Source organism: Sinohyriopsis cumingii, chromosome 13 (genome assembly GCF_028554795.1).
Source record: "Sinohyriopsis cumingii isolate HCF-2022 chromosome 13, ASM2855479v2, whole genome shotgun sequence".
Taxonomy (NCBI): Eukaryota; Metazoa; Mollusca; class Bivalvia; order Unionida; family Unionidae; genus Sinohyriopsis; species Sinohyriopsis cumingii.
Genome location: NC_142973.1, coordinates 21753861 through 21775560, shown reverse-complemented (window position 1 = coordinate 21775560; position 21700 = coordinate 21753861). Strand labels below are relative to the sequence as shown.

At 40.0% G+C, this 21700-nt stretch overlaps 1 protein-coding gene across 1 annotated transcript; it reads left to right on the top strand.

Moving 5' to 3' along the window:
- The first annotated feature begins 12084 nt into the window (after nt 1-12084).
- Nucleotides 12085-19976, top strand: LOC149785041 (uncharacterized). Its single transcript, XM_089978748.1, has 2 exons — nt 12085-13011; nt 14517-19976. The coding sequence occupies exon 2, from the start codon at nt 16889-16891 to the stop codon at nt 17333-17335; it is 447 nt and encodes a 148-aa protein (XP_089834874.1). The 5' UTR covers nt 12085-13011; nt 14517-16888; the 3' UTR covers nt 17336-19976.
- Nucleotides 19977-21700: the final 1724 nt, after the last annotated feature.

Below are 21700 nucleotides of genomic sequence, written 5' to 3'. Positions count from 1 at the left end.
GCAGTTTTAAAAAATCTGAAAGTGAATCAAATCGTTCGATACACACTGATGCTCTGCATCCACAGTGCTCTTCCTCCAAAAGCAAAGATAAATTACTTCATCTGATTGGTTGATAAAATTAGCGATTATGATAATAACATAGGTTACCAGAACATGACCCCTGAGCGGTAGCTGTCAGATCTTCATATATGACAGCGGAGATCCGATTTTAATCAGATTGACGTGAAGATCAGAGAGCGACCGCTAAAGAGTCATGTTCTAGTGACCTATGTTATTACCATAATCGCTAATTTCATCAGCCAATCAGATGAGGTCTTATATTTTGATAAGACTCAGCACTAAGGATGAAGAGCATCAATGTATGCCGAACGATCAGATTCACTTTCATATTTCAGAAAGCTGCGTTTCCATTTCCAAATTCAAAGATCACCAGAACGTGATCCCTAAGCGGTCGCTGTCAGATCTTCATGTAGGACAGCGGAGATCTGATTTATATATATATATATATATATATATATATATATATATATATATATATATATATATATATAGTGTCTTTGCATTCGATATTAGACACATTCCTTTCCAACAGCCTTTTATATTAATAATCCACGGTTACAAGCTGGTGTTAGTGCACAAAAGTTTAAAAACTATTTATACCGATATGTATATTACTTTGTCTATCAAAATCCGACCAATAGAATTTTTTAACTTGTATGGCAATCTATCAATGTTATACAGAGTGTTTGCTAACTTTACAAGTTCTTGAAAGGGCACAGTGAGTTGTTACTCAGTCTTACACGCTTTTATATTTGAGCATCCCATTACACGAACTTGGGCCTCTAGGAGAAAACTTCATTTACATTTTATGGTACCAATACCTTGTTTAGTATATAAACCGATAACCTGTAATAAATACCATACTCTCTGCAGTTTTGGCTAGTACTAGCTGATACCTGCCACCTTCAAAAGCGAGGAGTGTAACGTATTCATACCACAAACAACTACATGACAAAACACGGTTACTGAGAAATGTCACACACTTAGCAGTACGTGTATTACGAAATGTCTGCCTAATTTAGTGTAAAAGCAGATGAATTCCAGAAGAAAGGTTTCCGTTTCTCTTCTCGCAGAGCTACGCATACTAATAAATGTAAGAATGTAAAATGGCCCCCGGCATGATTCTCTAATGCATAAATACTAGTCTGATTAAAATCGAGATCTACTTCAAGATTAGTTGAAATATCAAGATCTACTTTAAGATTAGTTGAAATATCAAGATCTACTTCAAGATTAGTTGTTCTGGCAGGCATCAGCACCAAGCGAATTGCAGCTTTCGTAATGACTGAAAGTAGAAACATCATTCGGAACATACTGTACATAAGGATAACATTCTTTTCTCTAACCCTCAATCCACTCTCTGATGATAGGCTACTAAAAATAAGTGGACAGAGAAGTCCAAACGTCAAAAGAACATAAACTTTTATCAATACTTGTCATGTTTAAAATCTAGACAAACATGCCGTTTTTCATATGTCATTCACAAATGATTTCTTTCCTGTTTGTTTTTTCAACATTTATGTATTATGAACTGAATTAATTAGGTGCCATCCATTTTGTACGTACGCAAAAATCTGGCAAAGCTTGACACCCCCGTACATATGCGTACTTTTTATACACACCCCACCTGCGTACGTACGCTTGAAGCGTCCCCCACCCCAGTTCTATAGCACGGCATGTATTTAATCCACGCAGAAACCATAAAGGATTAATAATATTAAAATGTTTAACTCATTATCCCCTGGAGGTGTTTGTCGTTTTCGCCTGAAATTCGAGTAGAAATCACATTTTGAAAGCTATTTCTGAATACATCCTAATACATCGACTTCCAAAAGATTTTCCATTAGCCTAATGCCTGGTTGTGTTAGAAACACCATTTTCCATTGGTTATTTTGCTCGCGCATGAGCAGAAGGGTAAAAGTTGGAGTTTTGTTGTTTGTTTTTTTTGCTTAACGGACCCATCATTTTTGTACCGAGACCACTCTTTATTCCAAATGCCAACCTTATCCTACTTTTTGCAAAGGTTCACCTGTCTGTGTGCAGTTCAGACCGGTCTGCCTTAGATCTGAGGCCAAAAAGTCTAAATCCGGACACCAAATCGGATTCCGACCACGGGAGAATTTTGGGTGAAAAAAAGGGTCCAAAACATTAGGTGTTTCCCTCTGTATTTTGTAGTGCAACTAAAACGTCCAGATTATTTAGTATCATTGTAGAGCTACATCTGTCTACCTTTCTATAATAACACCCACTTTAGTGTATCATACATGACCTTGACGCTACAGAGCTCGGAAGTAGGCTAATACCTCCTGCCAGGTAAACGCGGCGCCAGGGACTAATGAGTTAATAAAACAGATTGTTTGTCTAGTGTCCGCTAAAATTCAAACTCCGACCGAATCAGTCGTACAGGTTACATATCAGACAAATTATTATCGAGATTTCACCCCCACCCCACCCGTTTCTTATGCGTACGTACATTATCAGTAGATCTCCTCATGCGCAAGCGTACGCATTTGCCTCCCCCCTCCATGCGTACGTACTAAATGGGGCCGACTTAATGGAAGTTCACACGAAAGTCTGCCGAGGTATCAGCGAAAATCCTCAGTGTGTGTCCTTACCGGAGCCAGTCAGAAACATTCTAGGCTTCCAGAACTACTAATGCCAAATGAGCTTCCCCTACATTATTTGTGCTGATTTAGAGTCAGTGAATGTACCAGTGGAAGGCCCTGCCGGAAATCCCACAAAGAATCGTTGTCCATGTTTCGTGAAGTTTTTGCTACATAATTGTCCACAGCCATAACGTTTCAGTGAGGTCAGTGTTATGCCGTGATAAGGATGCAGTTAAAACTTTCATCCAGTCTCAAGTGTGACCTGGAGGAGATCCGAGAGACGCTATGTTTTTAGACTGAGATTTTAATGGATGTAGTTGATAGCAAGGTTGTCCAGAAATCACACAGACTGGCACATCTGTGGCGAGAAACATGTAATAACTGGGTGAAAATCGACTGCCATATTACCAGCACGTTCCGAATCATGGAGACTATTGGGACAGTTTCATGCTGAAAAATAAGCGCTATTCCAACCAACATGGAGTTAGCAATTAGAACCTGCGCTATATATATATATATATATATATATATATATATATATATATATATATATATATATATATATATATATATATATATATATATATATATATATATATATATATATTAAAACACCAAACAAAACAAGGTCATGTGCCTGTTCAGATTGGGGTAGTTGTTGTTGTTTTGTAGGGTTTAACGCCATTTTTCAGCACAAGGTAGGCTATACATGGCGGCCAGTATAACTTCTGGAGGAAGAACCCTGGAAAACCCCGGGAAGAGCCATCGACCCACGAGAAGCTACTAGCAAGCTTTCTCACGTACCCACATTAGCCGAGCCTGAGACTCGAACCCGCGCAGACAGTCGTGCGATGGAAGTGATCCGGAACGGTGAGCGCTTTAGACCACTCGGCCACTCTGGGCCTCCAGATTCGGGTAGAACGAGGGTGCAAAACAGATATAATACGTTTGTGTCACCAAGAACATCCTAAGGTGGCTCTTTAGAGTTTAGTATTTCGAATAGGGTTAGAATTTTTTATAGAAAAGAATTTCCCCAAGTTTCTTTACTGGTTATACAGGCCGATTTAAACAAAACAAATTTGCATATCTTAGGTATTTGTTCAAAGAATTCCCTTGATGTGGGTGTCTGGGTTAAAGAGTATACAGCTTGGCCTTTATATGGGTGTATGGGTGTAATATGGTTAAAGTGTATACAGCATGGCCTTTATGTGGGTGTATGGGTGTAATATGGTTAAAGAGTATACAGCTTGGCCTTTACGTGGGTGTATGGGTGTAATATGGGTTAAAGAGTATACAGCTTGGCCTTTATGTGGGTGTATGGGTGTAATATGGTAAAAGAGTATACAGCTTGGCCTTTACGTGGGTGTATGGGTGTAATATGGGTTAAAGAGTATACAGCTTGGCCTTTATATGGGTGTATGGATGTAATATGGTTAAAGAGTATACAGCATGGCCTTTATGTGGGTGTATGGGTGTAATATGGTTAAAATGTATACAGCATGGCCTTTATGTGGGTGTATTGGCGTAATATGGGTTAAAGAGTATACAGATTGGCCTTACTTCAGATATACACCTCTCTAAAAAAAAATTGCTAGCTCCGCTTGGTTATTTTCACTTCCTGGACTTAAGAGGTAAGTTGTATTTTTTTTAAAAATATTAACAGACGATAACTTTTCTTTAGACTTTATATACTTGGTAATTCATTCATTGCACTTTCAGCAGCTAGTATTATCTAGTCTGGCAAAATTCATTTTCCCTATGTTAATAACTGCTAAAGCTGGTGTACTTTAGACTAATTCAGGGTGATTTTTGAGCACAAGGGAGCAGTCATTTTATTTAGCTGTGTGCTAAAACCATGTAAAATTTCCACAAGTACAATATCCAAAGAAATTTTAGCCACAATACATGAAAGTAACATAGAGGCATGCAAGCATTCTCTCCACTGTGAATTGTGCAAATGTAATGAACTTTACCATACCCAACTACTCTCTCAGAAGTTAATAATATCTGCAGAGCGACCGTTTAGCCGACCTTCGAGCAGCTAAAATTAATTCCCCTCTTGCTGAACGAACAGCAGGCAAAAAGTATTGCCCTCGAGGCGTATCGGGCATGATTGCAACGCGATATTTGAACATAAAGAACTGACATCGGTAAAACTTTTGTCTTAGTCCGGAAATCCCTCATCGCTCTTAAAAATGTACTCCTCGCATGGCAGCATTCGTCCAATACAAACACTCATCTCATCGCTCATACAAATGTACTCTGTCGCACGGCAGCATTCGTCCAATACAAACACTCATCTCATCGCTCATACAAATGTACTCTGTCGCATGGCAGCATTCGTCCAATACAAACACTCATCTCATCGCTCATACAAATGTACTCTATCGCATGGCAGCATTCGTCCAATACAAACAATCATCGCAGCGACTAAAAGCACAGTACTTCTGAGTCTTAACAATAATGCTATTTTGGAATATAGTGATATCAAGGAACCTATAAACTGCTTTGACTTCGTATCGTCTGGACTGCAGAATGTGTGGCTTCGCAAACTGACCAGATCCACGGTGAAATTCAATCTTAATATCGCGCTGCTTGTAGAGAATTACAATGTCAATATATCCAAAAATCCAAAACCAACAAGAATTTCGCCTGAAATGAATCAGTGTTGCTGAAACGTTCTTACGTGCAAGAGCTGAACAGCAGCGCTCTCTATAAAACAAAAAAAAAATAAAAAAAAAAAATAAAAAAAAATAAAAAAAAAATACAACGGCGCAGTAAACGCGGTGGAATGTAATAACACAACATTAACAGTTGTCTCCCCGGGCACCGGTGTTAAGCTTTAAGGACACACGGTACTAATGATATGGAAAAATGGGAATCAGCCTGGAAATAGGTGAACATAAAATAGAGTATATATGGGTTTGGCTGACCAGGATTGCTTAACAATGTAAGTTATGTTTTAGGAAAAAGAATCATTTGAGAGTTTATCCTAGGACAGGTGGTTGTGCTTTTCCAGGTGAATTTACAAGTCACCAAACATATGATTTGCTCAGGAAATACAATCTACATGTCACCAAAAGAACCCTTCAGCCGACAGTAGCTTCACAGCGACGAGAAATACTGGTAAGTGTATAACATGTACATCGACGTGTGCAGACAAATATAGATGCAGATAATTGCAGCTTTTAATGAATAGGTGATATCAGCCCCTCACCCTAAAATCAATATCATAACGGGTGAAGGGCTGATTTATCGGCCTACAGAAAATGCCGCGGCTCATATCCTTTCCTCTACACAGAAGCTAACATCCATGTCTGATCTATACTGATAAATATAGGTTTGATCATGATCACTCAAACTTTTTAAGTTATTAATTTTTTAATATCATGGTATTTGCATGGGTTTACTATGGGAACTGAATTAGTACCGTGAGTCCTTAAGACAAAATGTCGGCTTTGTGTGGCTGTGAATTTTATTAGCCGGCTACAATGTGGCCGAAACAAATCTCAGATATAAAGCGCTACGCAACAACGCAGTTACCAATGAAAAGTTCGACCTATCCGAAACGAAGACAATAAACACACTGCCATGAAAATAAAATTTAGTTCTGATTAGGTCGTACAAGGCATACACTTCATTTGTGATGGATGAAGTGCCCAAGGCGAACTAATGGCACACTTAAGAGTTGAAGATGATGAAAAATTTATTTGGAAATTCTTTGCAATTTGTGCTTTGCTCGTCAGAACAAAAAGAACATCCAAAACAACAACGAATACACTAAGCTTGATAATTCAATGCATAGTCTAGCGTTCCTCCAGCGTATGACGCGGATTTTCAACAAGACAACGCCCAGGCTCGGCATTCCTAGCAATCTAATTTTTCTCTAGCGTTCCATTTAAATTTTGATTTTCAACAATAAGTAAACGGGCAATGGAACTGCCGATTCAGAGAGATATTTACGACGATCAGGATAAGAAGCTATATGCAGAACTGAGTCGACATGGGTTTACAATTGAATCAAGACGAAAAAGAGGGTTATTATTTTGTGAACATCAATATACGCATGAGCAATACATTAAAGTATGAAATCGCAGGTAAAAACTAAGTTTAAACTTGCAACAGATTTCATGCAAACGTTAGTGCGTTACATTTATTTAAAACAAAAATTGATGAATTTCGTATTCAGAGTCTTGTCACTCTTTATGAAGCATTTAACAGCGCCATCTACGAGAGAAAGTTTGCATGTGCCTTAATTGACTACCAAAGTATTGTCAAGTGGCTGTGTAAGCAAAAATTAAGGACGACAACCAAGTAATGTAAATAAAACCCAGTTTGAACAAGGCTCACGGTATGGGGGGGGGAGAGGCATACTTCGTATCCCCTGTTGTTTACCCCATCATTCATTGGGCTGACAGTCGTTTCTACGTGGCTCCCAACCGGCCGACACCCTCCCCCCACCATCTGATGCCCTCTGGCTGGGGATATATATATATATATATATATATATATATATATATATATATATATATATATATATATATATATATATATATACACACACACACACATACATACATCTACTTACATTTAAATAGTGGTTCATGTAGAATAATAAATATCTACATTCCAGCACAGAAAGAAAACAACCCACATCCAGTATAATGAAAAGGTCTAAACTGAAAGAAAAGAACAAACTAAAAATACTGAAAATATTCTTAAAACTGTCCTCCAAAACATGTGGCTTATCTGTAAAACTTTGAGATTCTTATTTTATCTTTGAAATGAACGGGACAAATAATTTTAATCCCTTTTGTCCAATACAAAGAAAATCTCAATAGCCCCTATACAAGCTACCAGAGAACACTCCAAATAGCATGCCATTCCTAATATCTCGCCATATAATCGAAAGGAAAGAATAAAGTTGTAGGTTAAAATGTCGTTCACCTGCCGTATGTACGCCGCCTCAAATGCGGGAGGTCGTGGGTTCGATCCCCGGCCGAGTCATACCAAAGACTTACAAAAATGGTACTAACAGCTTCCTCGCTTGGCGCTCAGCATTAAGAGGATAGTGTCAGGACTGGTCGGCCTGGTGTCATGATAATGTGACTGGGTGGGGCATCATGTTACATGTCTGCGGCATGATGCCCCGGTGCTAGACATTACTATAAACTGTTACACTACAAACATCGAAGCGATATGACTAAATATTTGTTAAAAGCTACGTTAATCCCCCTCCGTACGTATGTACGCCAGTATAACTCACACAAACGCATCATATGCAATCTAACAAGTCTATAATGTTTGCGTGAAATTACATTTAGAATGACCAATGTAAACCCTGATCTGACATTGCATTATGTAACGTCATATCTGGGTCCAATCTGTTCTTTTTGTGATGAGTACTGTAATGGCGGTATGTACTTCTTTCTACAGCCGATCATGACCGTTCACAGGCGTGTTTCCATGGTATAATTTATGACGTCATGTCACCGCTAAAACAGGAGAGGAAGACTGGTCACCCGAGCTTCGGGAATTAATTGTTTTCGTTTATTGAATAAAACATGAAGTGCATATCTATTTTAAATGAGTAAAATGTTGATTGCAAGGAAGGAACTTTAGAGTAATAATGCTGTCAAAGGTCTGAACGCATTTACTGATAGCCCGTATACATTTACTTTGAGATGTGTATACAGATGGATTATAAACGGCTTTATCTCGAGATGAGAACTCTGGAGTTTCTCTTGAAGTCTTGCTGTAAGTGTACTTTCAAATAACTGTAAATCTCTGACGAGAAGTATGTTCTGGTGTGGCTCTTCCATCTTTACCGGTTAAATGTGAAGATTAAAACTGAGTGTAGTATCGTAGGCAGAGGGGTCTCTACACATGGGGAGAGAGGGATGAGGGCCGACAATACGGGGAGAGGGGCAGCCGGGGATATATCCCCGGGGCCCCGGCCTGTAAAGGGGCACGGGCCGAACAATACTTTTTAATTTTATTGTTTGAATAAGAGCAAGAAGAGGCCCGGATGTTTCTTACCCCAGGGCCCGTGATCGCTCTCCACGGCCCTGAGAGGGACAACCCTTGTCAAATCCAACTTCAGTTGCCTAACGTTATGAAAAGATCATACCTGTCAAGCACAGGAACTACTATCGTTGCCTACAATTTAACTATGAGTCATACAGTGTATTATTTTATACTAGATATTTGACTGACAGTTACACTGTAAGCAACGTTACGTGCCCCTGTGCTTTTCAAAGGATAATGCAGACTGTCACATTTGCTCAGGCCGGTTCGTAAGTAGGGTATTAGTAAAAGCCATGGTTGCTGTCTAAACACTGCCGCAGGCTAGAGCTAATCTCTTTCGCAAGGTTACCGTGACCAGAGAGAAGAATCGACACAGGTTTTATATCGAGCGATTCCCCACCTATGTTTTACAGAGATCAGAGGAATCCGCGAGAAACAGAGCGTGTTCTAAATCCGTCCCCACGTGGACAGACAGCGAGAAGGACACTGTCCGCTAAGTTTGATTGGATCGATCAAACTTCTAACTAGCAATCAAAAATTTAGTTCTCCTGGGAAGATTGCTGAGCAAATAGGATTACTATGAGAAAGCCACTCGTAATTTGGCGGGAAAACTTAGGAGATTCTAAGGAAAGACAAAGGTCCTTAAGTTATTTGCTCGAATTTAGCAGAATATTACCGCATTTTAATTGTAATTATGTGTAGTATGTATACTTAATTACTAGGATCGTTTAGTACAAATAATTACCTTTGTAGTGTTTAGTTTACATGCGTATTTGAGAAACGAGTTTGAGTGTTATGTGAAGAATTATGTAGATTGTTCGCTGTGGTCAGGATTGATTTTGTAATTCGCTAATAGCACTGGACAACAAATTTTTACAAAAGTCATGTTACTGAAATAAAATTAGTCAATTCTTATCAATTTTTATGTGCTGAACACGAATATGACAGTCAAATTGCAAAATTGGCTCCAGTTTTTTTGTAATCTGCAAGAAATTAATGTTTACATAACGAAATGCATTCCAATAGTAAAAGGTCAACTGTAATAGCCTACCTATAAAAAATCAAGTCATTGACTACATCTTAGATTTCTTCGCCTGTCTCTTGTACAGCTGTTCGGGAGCATCTCTGAGGAGTGTCCAGCAGTAGTCAGCCAGCATTGTAGTGGACCGTTTTCCCTGGTATCTTTGTTCCATTGTTGCGATATCTTGATGAAAACGTTCGCCGTGTTCATCACTAACAATACCACAGTTGCTAGGAAAGAAATCCAAATGGGAATGAAGGAAGTGAATCTTTAGAGACATATTGCAGCCAAGTTTCTTATACTTCATCAACATGTCTTCTACTAGTTCCTTATAGTTTTCTGCCCTAACATTTCCGAGGAAGTTTGTAGAAACTAGGCGAAAAGCATTCCATGCTTGTTTCGCGTCACCTTCCAGCAAGTTGTTGAACCGGTCATCTTTGAAAAGCTCTCGAATCTGAGGACCCACAAAAACTCCCTCTTTAATCTTTGCTTCGCTGAGTCGAGGGAATTTTTCATGCAGGTATCGGAATGCTGGCAAAGTCCGGTCAATGGCTTTCACGAAGTTCTTCATCAAACCTAGTTTGATGTGAAGGGGTGGTAGCAAGATTTTCTGAGCCTCAACCAGAGCTGGGTGTTGGATATTATTCTCTCCAATGGCTACATTCTGCCTGTGAGTCCATTCCTTCCTCATGTAGTGCATTTCCCTTGCTCGGCTATCCCACTCGCATAAGAAACACATGTATTTTGTATATCCTTGCTGCAGTCCCATTAAAAGGGCAACTACCTTCAAATCACCACAGAGGTGCCAGCTGTACTTGTTATACTCAATGGAATTCAGTAGCTGCCTTAAGTTATCGTATGTCTCTTTCATGTGGACAGCATACGCTACTGGAATAGATGGAAGAATGTTTCCATTGTGCAAAAGCACAGCCTTGAGACTCAGTTTCGAAGAGTCCACAAATAGTCTCCATTCTTGTGGGTCATGAGTGATTTTTAAAGCATTCATGAGGCCCTCAATATCGGAACAGAATATCAGATTACTTTCCTTTCTGAAGAAAGGCTCCAATTGCTGGTGGCGCTTTCGATATGCAGTAATTGTGACATCTTCTTCTAGAAGATTCCATTGTTGGAGTCTTGATCCTAGCAATTCTGCCTTGTTCTTTGATAAGTCCAAATCACGAATCAGGTCATTTAGTTCTTCCTGTGTTATTCTGTGTGGGGTTGATGATGCACCACAGTGAAAATCTGGATCACTGCATGCTGATGGACCAGGAGAAGAACAGGTCGACTCGCCTTTGTCTTCGTCAGATGAATCAAGAGAATATTCTGCTGGAGGTTCTGGAATAGGAAGTCCCTCACCATGTGGAACTGGTCTCAATGCAGACGGAATGTTTGGGTAGACTATTCTCGACTTCTTTCGCTTCGTTATTCCGCCGGAAAGAGGAGGAACCAAGCAGAAGTAACAGTCATTTAGGTGGTTGCTTGGCTCTCTCCACACCATTGGGACTGCAAACGGCATTGATGACCTTTTGCAATTCAACCACTGTGAAAGCTGTGTTGTACATGTAGCACAGCATATATGCGGAGCCCAAGGCTTGTCTTGGTCACCAACCTTGCATCCGAAGTAAAGATGATATGCCTTCTTCACTTGAGAATTGATACTTTTCTTCTGGTTGGCAAATGTCACTTCCCCACAAATATAGCAAAAATTGTCCGCGGTATTAACACACTTTCGAGGCATTACTGTTCTTTATTGTACGTAAATGGATAAAATAATAAGTTTTATGTAACAGTAGCTTGAACTGTCTCGCACAACGTCTAAAATATTTTAAATGCTGAACCTATCTGATTGGGCTTTATATAGTACACTGCTTACGTCAGCTTCAGCAGCCGCCTGGCATTAGTATAATAGGCCTACACATGTATAGTACACTGCTGACGTCAACTTACTTCAGCAGCCGCATGGCATTAGTATTGCATTGCATCAGAAAATGATGCAATCAACTGTGGATGATGTGAGCATGATGGTATTATGCAATGTTACATCATTATTCCGGATGTTGCTGCAGTCCTACTGGAGAAATTTACACAGTGAAACATAGAAAATGAGGTATATGAATATCTTCAAAACGAGAGCCAATACACATTTTTCACGGTTATATTCGTGTTCGGCACACCAAAATACTACAGATTAGGGCCTTTTCAAGTCAGTAATGATTTCACTGTTGACCAGTGTAGGTTAATTCGTAGTAAACTAGTGCATTTATTCATGTGATATGTTAGAATTTACAAATGCTTGGATTGTGAATTTGGAAAATAGTTGAAGTGTGTAAGATTAGTTAATATGGATGTAAGGATATATCATAACATGGATATTTGAATATTTGTGTACTTTGTATGAGTTGTAATGTAAAGAAATGAGTCTGATTGTTGTGATATTGTTTAGTATAATGGGATTAGGAATATGTACCGATGTAACGCAATTTATTGATATATGTATGAGAAATAATTGACAATGTGTTTTTATTACAACGTTGTTTTACCATACAAGGATGTATGAGTATTTCGATATGAATGAATGCGTGACCAAAGAAATTTAATATCCGTTATCTGATGATAAGCTGGGTGTAGTGTGAGTTGAGAGGACTAAGGTAAATATTGTACTTGTGTTTTCATAGGAAGCTTTTGGGGGAAAGAGCTTCCGGTTCAGTGAGTCCCGAGTCTCTAAGAGGGGAGACGGAAGTGAGACTAGCAGAGCAGTCGGTGTCGACAGGTCTATTCGGTATAGAGTCGAGGAGGAGGAGGAAAAGGAGTCGAGGGGGAGGAAGTGGAAAGGAGGAGAAGTATAGAGAAGTCAAGGAAGAGAAGGAATTTGGAGACGGTCGAGAGGAAGAGGAGAAGGAATTGGAGGAATAGGAGAGAAGAATACACAGATGCGTAGAATACAAGGACAGATGGAAAGCTATCTCACACTAGAAGTTATCAAGATGGCCGCAATCGCTTAACCGGCTTGAGGCAAATGTTCCGTTTTTTAGTGCCGTTTTCATGATATTTGTGCTTATTGCCTGTTTTCATCTTCGTTATTGTGTTCATTATGTATTGGCTGTTAAATTCGTATGTGTTTCTTCATCTCCTTGTGTTGGAAACGACAATAATTAGACTTGTTCTCAGCTGTCTTGCTCCAGTGTTTTTGAACAAACCGCCATCACGTGGTTCTCGCCAGTCAATCCGTTTATGCTACGATGGACCCTCATTAATTGATTTAAATGATCACTCATTGGCTCTCCACACTACATTGTGCTCTAGACTAAACGAACTGGGAAGACATTCATCATTACCTAACTGTAAACAGAAGCAAAAAAAGAAACGTTGTTTCAAAGTTGGCCGGCGTAGAACAGGAAGAAGAATCCCAGTTATCTCCCTTATTTCGGCACAACCATTTAAAAAAATTCGACCGTTAATTTAGATAACCTAATTAAAATCCCTATTAATTCGTGAACCTTTGTGTCAACTATCCAAGAAATACCCTGCGCATTGCATTATTAAATGCCCAGTCAGTAGGACCACCGGAAAAGCGCACAGAAATAGTTAATTTTATCAACGACCAGAATGTTGACATATTTTTCTTGACAGAAACATGGCTAAAAACATCAGGTGATGAGCCCAAGTGTGTGGATCTAACACCCACTGGTTACTCCATCAAGTCGTTCCCCCGTAATTCTCGGGGAGGTGGAATTGCTGTCATCACAAAGAACTCCATGATAAAACGTCTTAACTACACCACAACATTCGATTTCGACCACACATTGTTTGAACTAGTCCAAACCACATTCACAATGGAGCAAAGGTCAGTCCATTTTTTCTGCCTATACCGCCCTCCTCCTAGTAGAAAAAACAAGCTGGCTGACTCTCTCTTTTTGGAGCAGTTTCCGAATCTCCTGGACTACGGAAATTCGATAGGTGTCAACCTGATTATTCTTGGAGATTTCACCTTTCACTTTGACTGTCCCGTAAACTCAAATACATCAAAACTCATAGATTCCATCAATGTTTTCAACCTCAAACAGTCAGTTAACCAACCCACCCATAAACATGGTCACATTTTAGACTGGATTCTTCATAGACCTGATGATAACATTCTACGGTCCTCCCTGGTATCCCATGACCTTGCATCAGATCACCTCTGCATTATATGCCATCTTGATGTATCAGTCCCTAACCCTCCACCTTTATCTGCTACTAAGAGAAACCTCCGTATGATAAATAGAACCAAACTAATGCACGACATCCAAGCTAACCTAACAGCTTGCTTACCTCCTACCGCAGAACAACTCAATAACTGTCTGCGTTCATTATTTGACAAACATGCCCCAGCTACCAAGTGCAGAGTATCAATTCAAAAGTGTTCTCCATGGTATAGCAGTGTTAGGGACCAGCTTCGCACTGCTAAAAGAGACCGCCGTAAAGCTGAGAGGCTCTGGCTTTCCACCAGGCTCAATATTCATAATCAAATCTATGAAGTCGCTAAGAAGAATGTCACAAATATAGTCCATGCAGCGAAATCAGACCACTACACTACTAAGATCATGGAAAGTTCCAGCTGCAAAGAGCTCTTCGAGCTTACTAACAAGCTAATGTCAAGGAACAAATCAACACCACTTCCAACTACCTTCTCTCCAGTCGACCTTCCGGACATGTTTGCAAATTTCTTCCATAACAAAGTACAGACCATTAGAGATAAGCTTGACACCACAATTTAAATTGACTCGTCGTCACCATACAGTTGGGATACAGAATTTGAGCGGCAACCATTAGCAGCATTTGTACCTGTCTCTATGGATTTTGTACGTACAATCCTGATGAAGACTGCACCAAAGTCATGTGAACTTGATCCATTTCCAACATCACTGCTGCTCGAGTGCTTAGATCCAGTATTGCCTTCACTAACTGATGTTATTAATACCTCTCTCATCCGGGGAATTCCCATCATTTTTCAAAACTGCCATTGTAAAGCCTCTGCTGAAGAAACCAACACTCGACCATAACGATTTAAAGAACTACCGCCCAGTTTCTAATCTCCCATTCATATCAAAAATCTTAGAAACGGTTGTTCTGTCCCAGCTTGTATCTCATCTGAATTCAAACAGTCTTTTCAACAATGGACAATCTGCATATCGCCCTTGCCACAGTACTGAAACTAATCTTCTAAAAGTAGTTAATGACATTCTCTCTGCGCTGGATAGCGGAAAGATTACAGTCCTCACCCTCCTTGATTTGTCTGCAGCATTTGACACAATATACCATGATATATTACTTCACCTTCCCCAGCATGTATTTGGCATTCATGATACCGCCTTACTGTGGTTCAAGTCCTACTTGGTCAACAGGACACAAATTGTATCTGCAAATGGAATACACTCCAGCCCAGTTGATCTATGTTGTGGTGTTCCACAGCGGTCTGTTCTTGGACCTGTTCTCTTCATTCTGTACACTCAGCCGCTCTCAAGTGTCATAGATCATCATCCAGTGTCTCACCAATTGTACGCTAATAACACCCAAATATACAAATCTAGCCACCCAACTGAAGTTGATGCTACCATCCAAGGTGTAGAGAGGTGCATTTCTGATGTGAAATCATGGATGACATGTAACAAGCTGCAGATGAATGATGATAAAACTGAGGCCGTTCTGATCACAACACAAAGACTTTCTCATTCACATCCTTTACCTCAAACAATAAATATCAGCAACGCCAACATTAAATTCACACAATCAGTACGAAACCTAGGTGTTACTCTGGACAGTACTCTCACATTGCACCAACATGTCATGAACATATGCAAGGCTGCATATCTTGAGCTGAGACGCATCAGCTCAATTCGCAAATATCTTTCAGTTGATGCCACTAAAACACTTGTGTGCTCATTAGTACTTTCAAGACTGGACTATTGTAACTCGATTATGTCTGGTTCATCTCAATATCTACTCCAAAAACTTCAAAAAGTTCAAAACACAGCTGCTCGGATCATACTTAGAGTACCACGATCAGAGCACACCTCCCCGCTGCTCTGTACCCTACACTGGCTATCCATTCGATCCAGAATCAAACACAAACTTTGTTCTCTATGCTATGTTTCACTGTCGGACTCTAGTCCAACATACCTATCTGACCTCACCCATGTGTACACACCAGCAAGATACTTACGCTCCTCTTCTGACAATCGTATACTCATTATTCCCACTATGAAAACAAAGTCATATGGACAGCGTTCTTTTGCATACCAGGGCCCAGCAGCGTGGAATGAATTGCCCACTGAACTTAGACACAAAGACATAGTGATCAGATTCAAGAGGGCTCTCAAAACTCACTTATTTCGACTGCAAGAACAAACTTAAAGACCTAATAATGTTTCCTACCTGAAATATTCTCAGCGTGTTTTTTTTTATATTTGTTTAAACTTTTTTCTAATTTCATGGTGTTTGTTTTTGTAATAATATTATTATGGTTTTTTTTTTATCTTATAGGTGTTGTCTAATGTTGTAAAGCGCTTAGAGCTTTCAAAGATTATGCGTTATACAAAGTCCTCATTATTATTAGTATTAATAGTAGTAGTAGTAGTATTAGAGTAGTTGGGAGATATTAATCATTTGATTATTGAATTGTCATTAAATTGTTATTAGTTGAACTTCACTTTTTGTATATTCAATCATGTAACCGTTGGCATTGCTGACTGGGGGGCTCGAATCTTTACAGCTATCTTTCACTAATTTAACTTCCAACGAAATTCGAAACTGGGTGGGACTTCTAGAATAACTTAAATAAATATTGGAAACAACCCACTCCACACCTAGCACAGTGACGGTATAACAAACCCGAAACGCCACAGTGGGTGCTTCGTCCGGGATCTGAATTAGACATAAATATATCATTAGGACCTAAAGTTTTATTTGTTAAGAAGTATTAATGAACAGTTGTGAGATATTTTCCTTTCTGTGTATTTGCATTTTTATGATTTTTACCTTCTGTATGGTATATTTTGATATTTGCAAAATATCTTACCTGAGAGAAGTTTGTTATTGTCAACAGGTAAGTTTTGGGTTAGGAACGTGTGACATATGTCAATTGTTTAGTAAGTCGAGACAGGGTATCACTTACTGTTAGTATCATCAGAAAATGACTACAGATAGACAGATGATTAAAGAATATCGTGCCATGGGCAAGGAAGATATAGGGTACGAGGGAGATCGCCTAGCAGCGTTCATAGAGGAGAGAATCAAAGCATGGACGGCCGAAAAAGCAGCAGAAAGAAAGCTGGCCAAGATATCAGCGGACAGAGAGACACAGAAGGAGCTGGCCAAGATATCAGCAGACAGAGAAACACAGAAAGAGCTGGAGCTAGCCACGATATCCGTGGACAGAGAGACACAGAGTGAGCTAGAGCTGGCTAGAGTAGTTCTCATCGCAAAAGAAAGACAGCTCGCTTATGCTCTCGAAATGGAGAAATTAAAGGTAGAAGCTCGGACCACCGATAGGGACGACTCCAGTACGAGTTCTGGAGGGAGCGTGCGACCGATTATTCGACCACCGAACTGTACAGATAAGTATTCCGCGGTTCAATGACAAAGAGGAGTATATTGACGATTTCCTCGCTCAATTTGAGAAAGTCTGGTGCGTTCATAAAATTCCCGAGCAACATTGGGAGATTAAAGTCTCAACCTTTTTGCAATGTGCAGCTCGAGAAGTTTACCATAACTTAGCTGCAGAATAAGCTGATGACTACAACGCGCAAACTTCTTTGCCATTATCGGCCGACCACCGAAACGTACCGTACACTTTTTCGGGGCTCAACGAAAAAGGCAAAGGAAACCCACTCCCAATTCCACACCCGTGTTCGATGGCTATATAAGAAGTGAACAAAGATGGCAGAAGTCGAACGATGTACGACGGGATACGCGGGTTATGCTCAAGGAGCATGTCCTGAGTACTTATCGTCGCGAGTTGACAGTATTCTTAGCAGAGAGAGCACCGGACTCTCGAAGAAATCACAAACATGGCGGAGAGATATGAGCAGGAACACTCGATGAGTGAAAGTTCCGGGGATACGCACCGTGTGGATGAGTGAGAGCTGGCTGTCCATAAGCGTCATGCGACGGTAAGGTTGGAGGGGATCTACAGGTAAGGATGCCACCCATAGACCAAGACAATCCTCCCCCACGAAAAACGGGCCTTGCAGGACGGCGAATGCAAGCACCCGGGGAATTTTGCAAGAGACTGTCCCAAAGGCAGGCAGACCCAGGTGAATGTCGTCGCTAGGAAGGAATGCGAGCCTGATGCAAGATTTAAAACAGCAAACCTCGCGTCCGCAACGGTCAACTGAGAAGGTGCCACCCTCTTGTACGACACTGGGTGTCGCGTTCCCGTCCTTGTCGACAAGAAGTGTGTTAAGCCTGAGGACGACACATGGGAGGTAATTGAGTTTCAATACGCGAACAGCGCGCGTGACTCGTTGACAGACGCTGTCATTGACCTCGATTCAGCGTACATGATGAGACAATTGAAGCTGAGTGCTTGGATGGACTATCACATGATGTCATACTGGGATGTCGTTATGTTTTTCCACAACCGACCATATTGGAGACTGACCACCAAACACTCGCCTATCTCGCGCAGGCAAAATTGTCGAATGGACGCTTCATGTGATGGTCGCTGTTCTTATAGCAGTACCAGATGCAGATCAGATACCTAAAAGGAACCGAGAACGTCGGCGCCGAGTTCATGAGCAGGAGCGCTGAAATGGCATAGATCGCTCTGTAGATAATCATACGTTGTGCTGTATATTCGTGTCCGTACTTAGCGTGTAGCGGCGTTATGATTTTGTTTCTTTTATTTCGTGTAGTAACGCACATTTGCATTTGGAGCAATTTTGGGGGAATAAAATCACGATGTTATTCTCAAGCTTGGGAGGGTGTCACGTTTGCTCAGGCCAGTTCGTAAGTCGTGTATAAACTAAGGTATTAGTACAAGCCATGGCTGCTGCCTAAACACTGTCGCAGGCTGGAGTTAATCTCTTACGCATGGTTACCGTGACCAGAGAGAAGATCTGGAATCGTCAATCGGCACAGGCTTTAGATCGAGCGACTTCCTACCTATGTTTTACAAACAGTGCGTGTTCTAAATCCGTCACCACGTAGACAGACAACGAGAAGGACATTGTCCCCTAAATTTGATTGGATCGAATCAAAGAGACATCCAATCGGAATTCAGACGGAGGGTGTGGTAACAATTTCGATCCCAATTATAACTTCTAACTAGCAAGCAAAAATTTAGTTCTCCTGGGAAGATTGCTGAGCAAATATAATTACTCCGACAAAGCAACTAGTAATTTGGCAGGAAACTTCAAGAGAGGAGATTCTAATGAAAGACAAAACTTTGTAAAGGTCCGTAAGTTATTTGCTCGATTTTTGCAGAATACAGCAGCATTTTAATTGTAATTATGCGTAGTATGTATACTTAATTACTAGGATCGTTTAGTACGTAGAATTACCTTTGTAGTGTTTAGTTTACATGCGTATTTGAGAAAATAGTTTGAGTATTATGTAGAGAATTATTTAGATTGTTAACTTGTGGTCAGAACTGATTTTGTAATTCGCTAATAGGTTACTTCGTAGTAAACTAGTGCATTTATTCATGTGATATGTTAGAATTTACACATGCTTAAATTGTAAATTTGGAAAATGTTTGAAGCGTGTAAGATTAGTCAATATGTGTGTATGGATATATCATAGCAGGGATATTTGAATATTTGTGTACTTTGTATGAGTTCTAATGTAAAGAAATGCGTCTGATTGTTGTGATATTGTTTATGTAATGGTATTAGGAATATGCACTTATATGACGCAATTTATTGATGTATGTATGAGAAGTAATTGATACCGTGCATTTATTACGACGTTGTTTTACCATACAAGAACGTATGAGTATTTCGATGTGAATGAATGCGTTACCGAAGAAATTAAATAGCCGTTATCTGATGATAGGCTGGGTATAGTGTGAGATGAGAGGACTTAGGAAAATATTGTACCGTCCTTGTGTTTTCACAGGAAGCTTTTGGGGCACAGAACTTCCAATTCAGTGAGTCCCGAGTCTAGTCGGTATAGAGTCGAGGAGGAGAAGAATACACAGATGAGTAGAATACAAGGACAGGTGGAAAACTATCTCACACTACAAATCAACTGATGCAATAGGCTCTCACAGGGTTGAGCGGAAGAAGAGTAGTTGGGAAATTTTAATCATTTGATTTTTGAATTGTCATTAAATTGTTATTAGTTGAATTTCACTTTTTGTATATTCGATCAATTAACCGTCGGCATTGCTGACTGGGGGCTCAGAGGTTTACATCTGTCTTTCACTAATTTAACTTCCAACCAAAATCGAGCCTGGGTGCGACTTCTATAATAATTTAAATAAATATTGGAAGCACCCCATCCCCATCCCACACCTACCACAGTGACGACATAACAATCTCGACACGCCACACGCACTCGAAGCGACAACAACGCTCTTTAAGCATACTCTGACAGAAGTGTTGGCAAAAGTTCACCATAGCTATTTTTAACACAATCCACCTCCTCAAGACTGAGTCAACATCAGCAAACAAAAGAAATTCGTTCAGTAACCTGTTATTTTCTTCTCTGATTCGAGCTACCATCACCATAACTTCCATACAATTTAGACCGATTATGTACACTTACACTGTTAAATGTATAGAGTTCAGTCTCAAGTCCAGACAGAGAAAGCAACTGTCTTTATTTAGGTCTAATCTGAGTCAATCTTACGGGAGCTGGAACAGCTAAAAAGAATACAGTTTGCGACTATCCATTACTCACGACAGTTTGAAATCTCCTGCGGTGATCGAATTTAATACACCTTCGGAATGAACCTCTTCCAAAATCTTGGACATAATTCAGCACATCCATCAATCCAATGACGTCCTTGACATGACTAATGGAAAAAAAACACCACTCACTTCTATTCTCTCTGACAGTATTCAACATTACTTCTTTTCATTATCATCCACCTGCCAGATTTATTTACGACAGCTCCCGTGGCCTAAGTGGTAGAGCGTCCGCCTTGAATGCATGAAGTCGCGGGTTCAAGCCCTGGCCGAGTCACATCAAAGACTAATGGTACTAACAACTGAATCGCTTGGTGCTCAGCACTAGTAGATTGGTGTTATGACTGGTTGGCCTGATGTTGTCAGGATATAACGTGACTGGGTGGGACATGATGCTACATGTCTGCGTAATGATGCCCCAGTGCTGGACATCACTATAAACTGCCACACCGCAAACATCGTAACGATATGACCGAAAAATTGTTAAAGCTGCGTAAAAAGTAATCCACATTTACGCCCTGTATGTCGTCAGTAGCGAAAAAATGTTACAACGGTTTATTTGAACAAGTTCCACAGTTACAACAAGGAACTATTCCCATTCCTCATGTCTGAAAACGTACAATAGCTATAAGACGCCACAGTGGACAATAGCTGGTCCAATGAGAACCTTGCAGTTGAAATTTTAATGTCATAGGTTGAGAATTCCAATTTCGCGTGTTGAATCAAACTGCGTACCCTTTAAAGTTCCATCGTCTAGGTGGAGATTTTAGATTTTAAATGTTGAATTGTACAGCGCTGGTTGAAATTTCAATGTCTTATGTCTAGAATTTGGAATTCACATGTCGAATCTAACAGTTGGAAGTTCCACTTGATACGTCGTGTATTTAGATTTCAACTGTTGGTTGAAACTTGGAAATCAAATGCCGAATTTTTAAGATTTTATCTAAGCTGTTCCGATAAGAACGTTGCAGTTAAAATTTCAGTGTCTATGTCGAGAAATCAAATTTCACATGTTGAATCAAACTGTTTTTCCTTAAAATTCCATTGTCTAGGTCGACAGTTTAGGTTCTATCTGTTGAACTGTACAGTGG

Excerpts from the sequence above, each read along its gene's own strand:
- LOC149785041 (XM_089978748.1), top strand. The coding sequence starts at position 16,889 with ATGACTACAGATAGACAGATGATTAAAGAATATCGTGCCATGGGCAAG.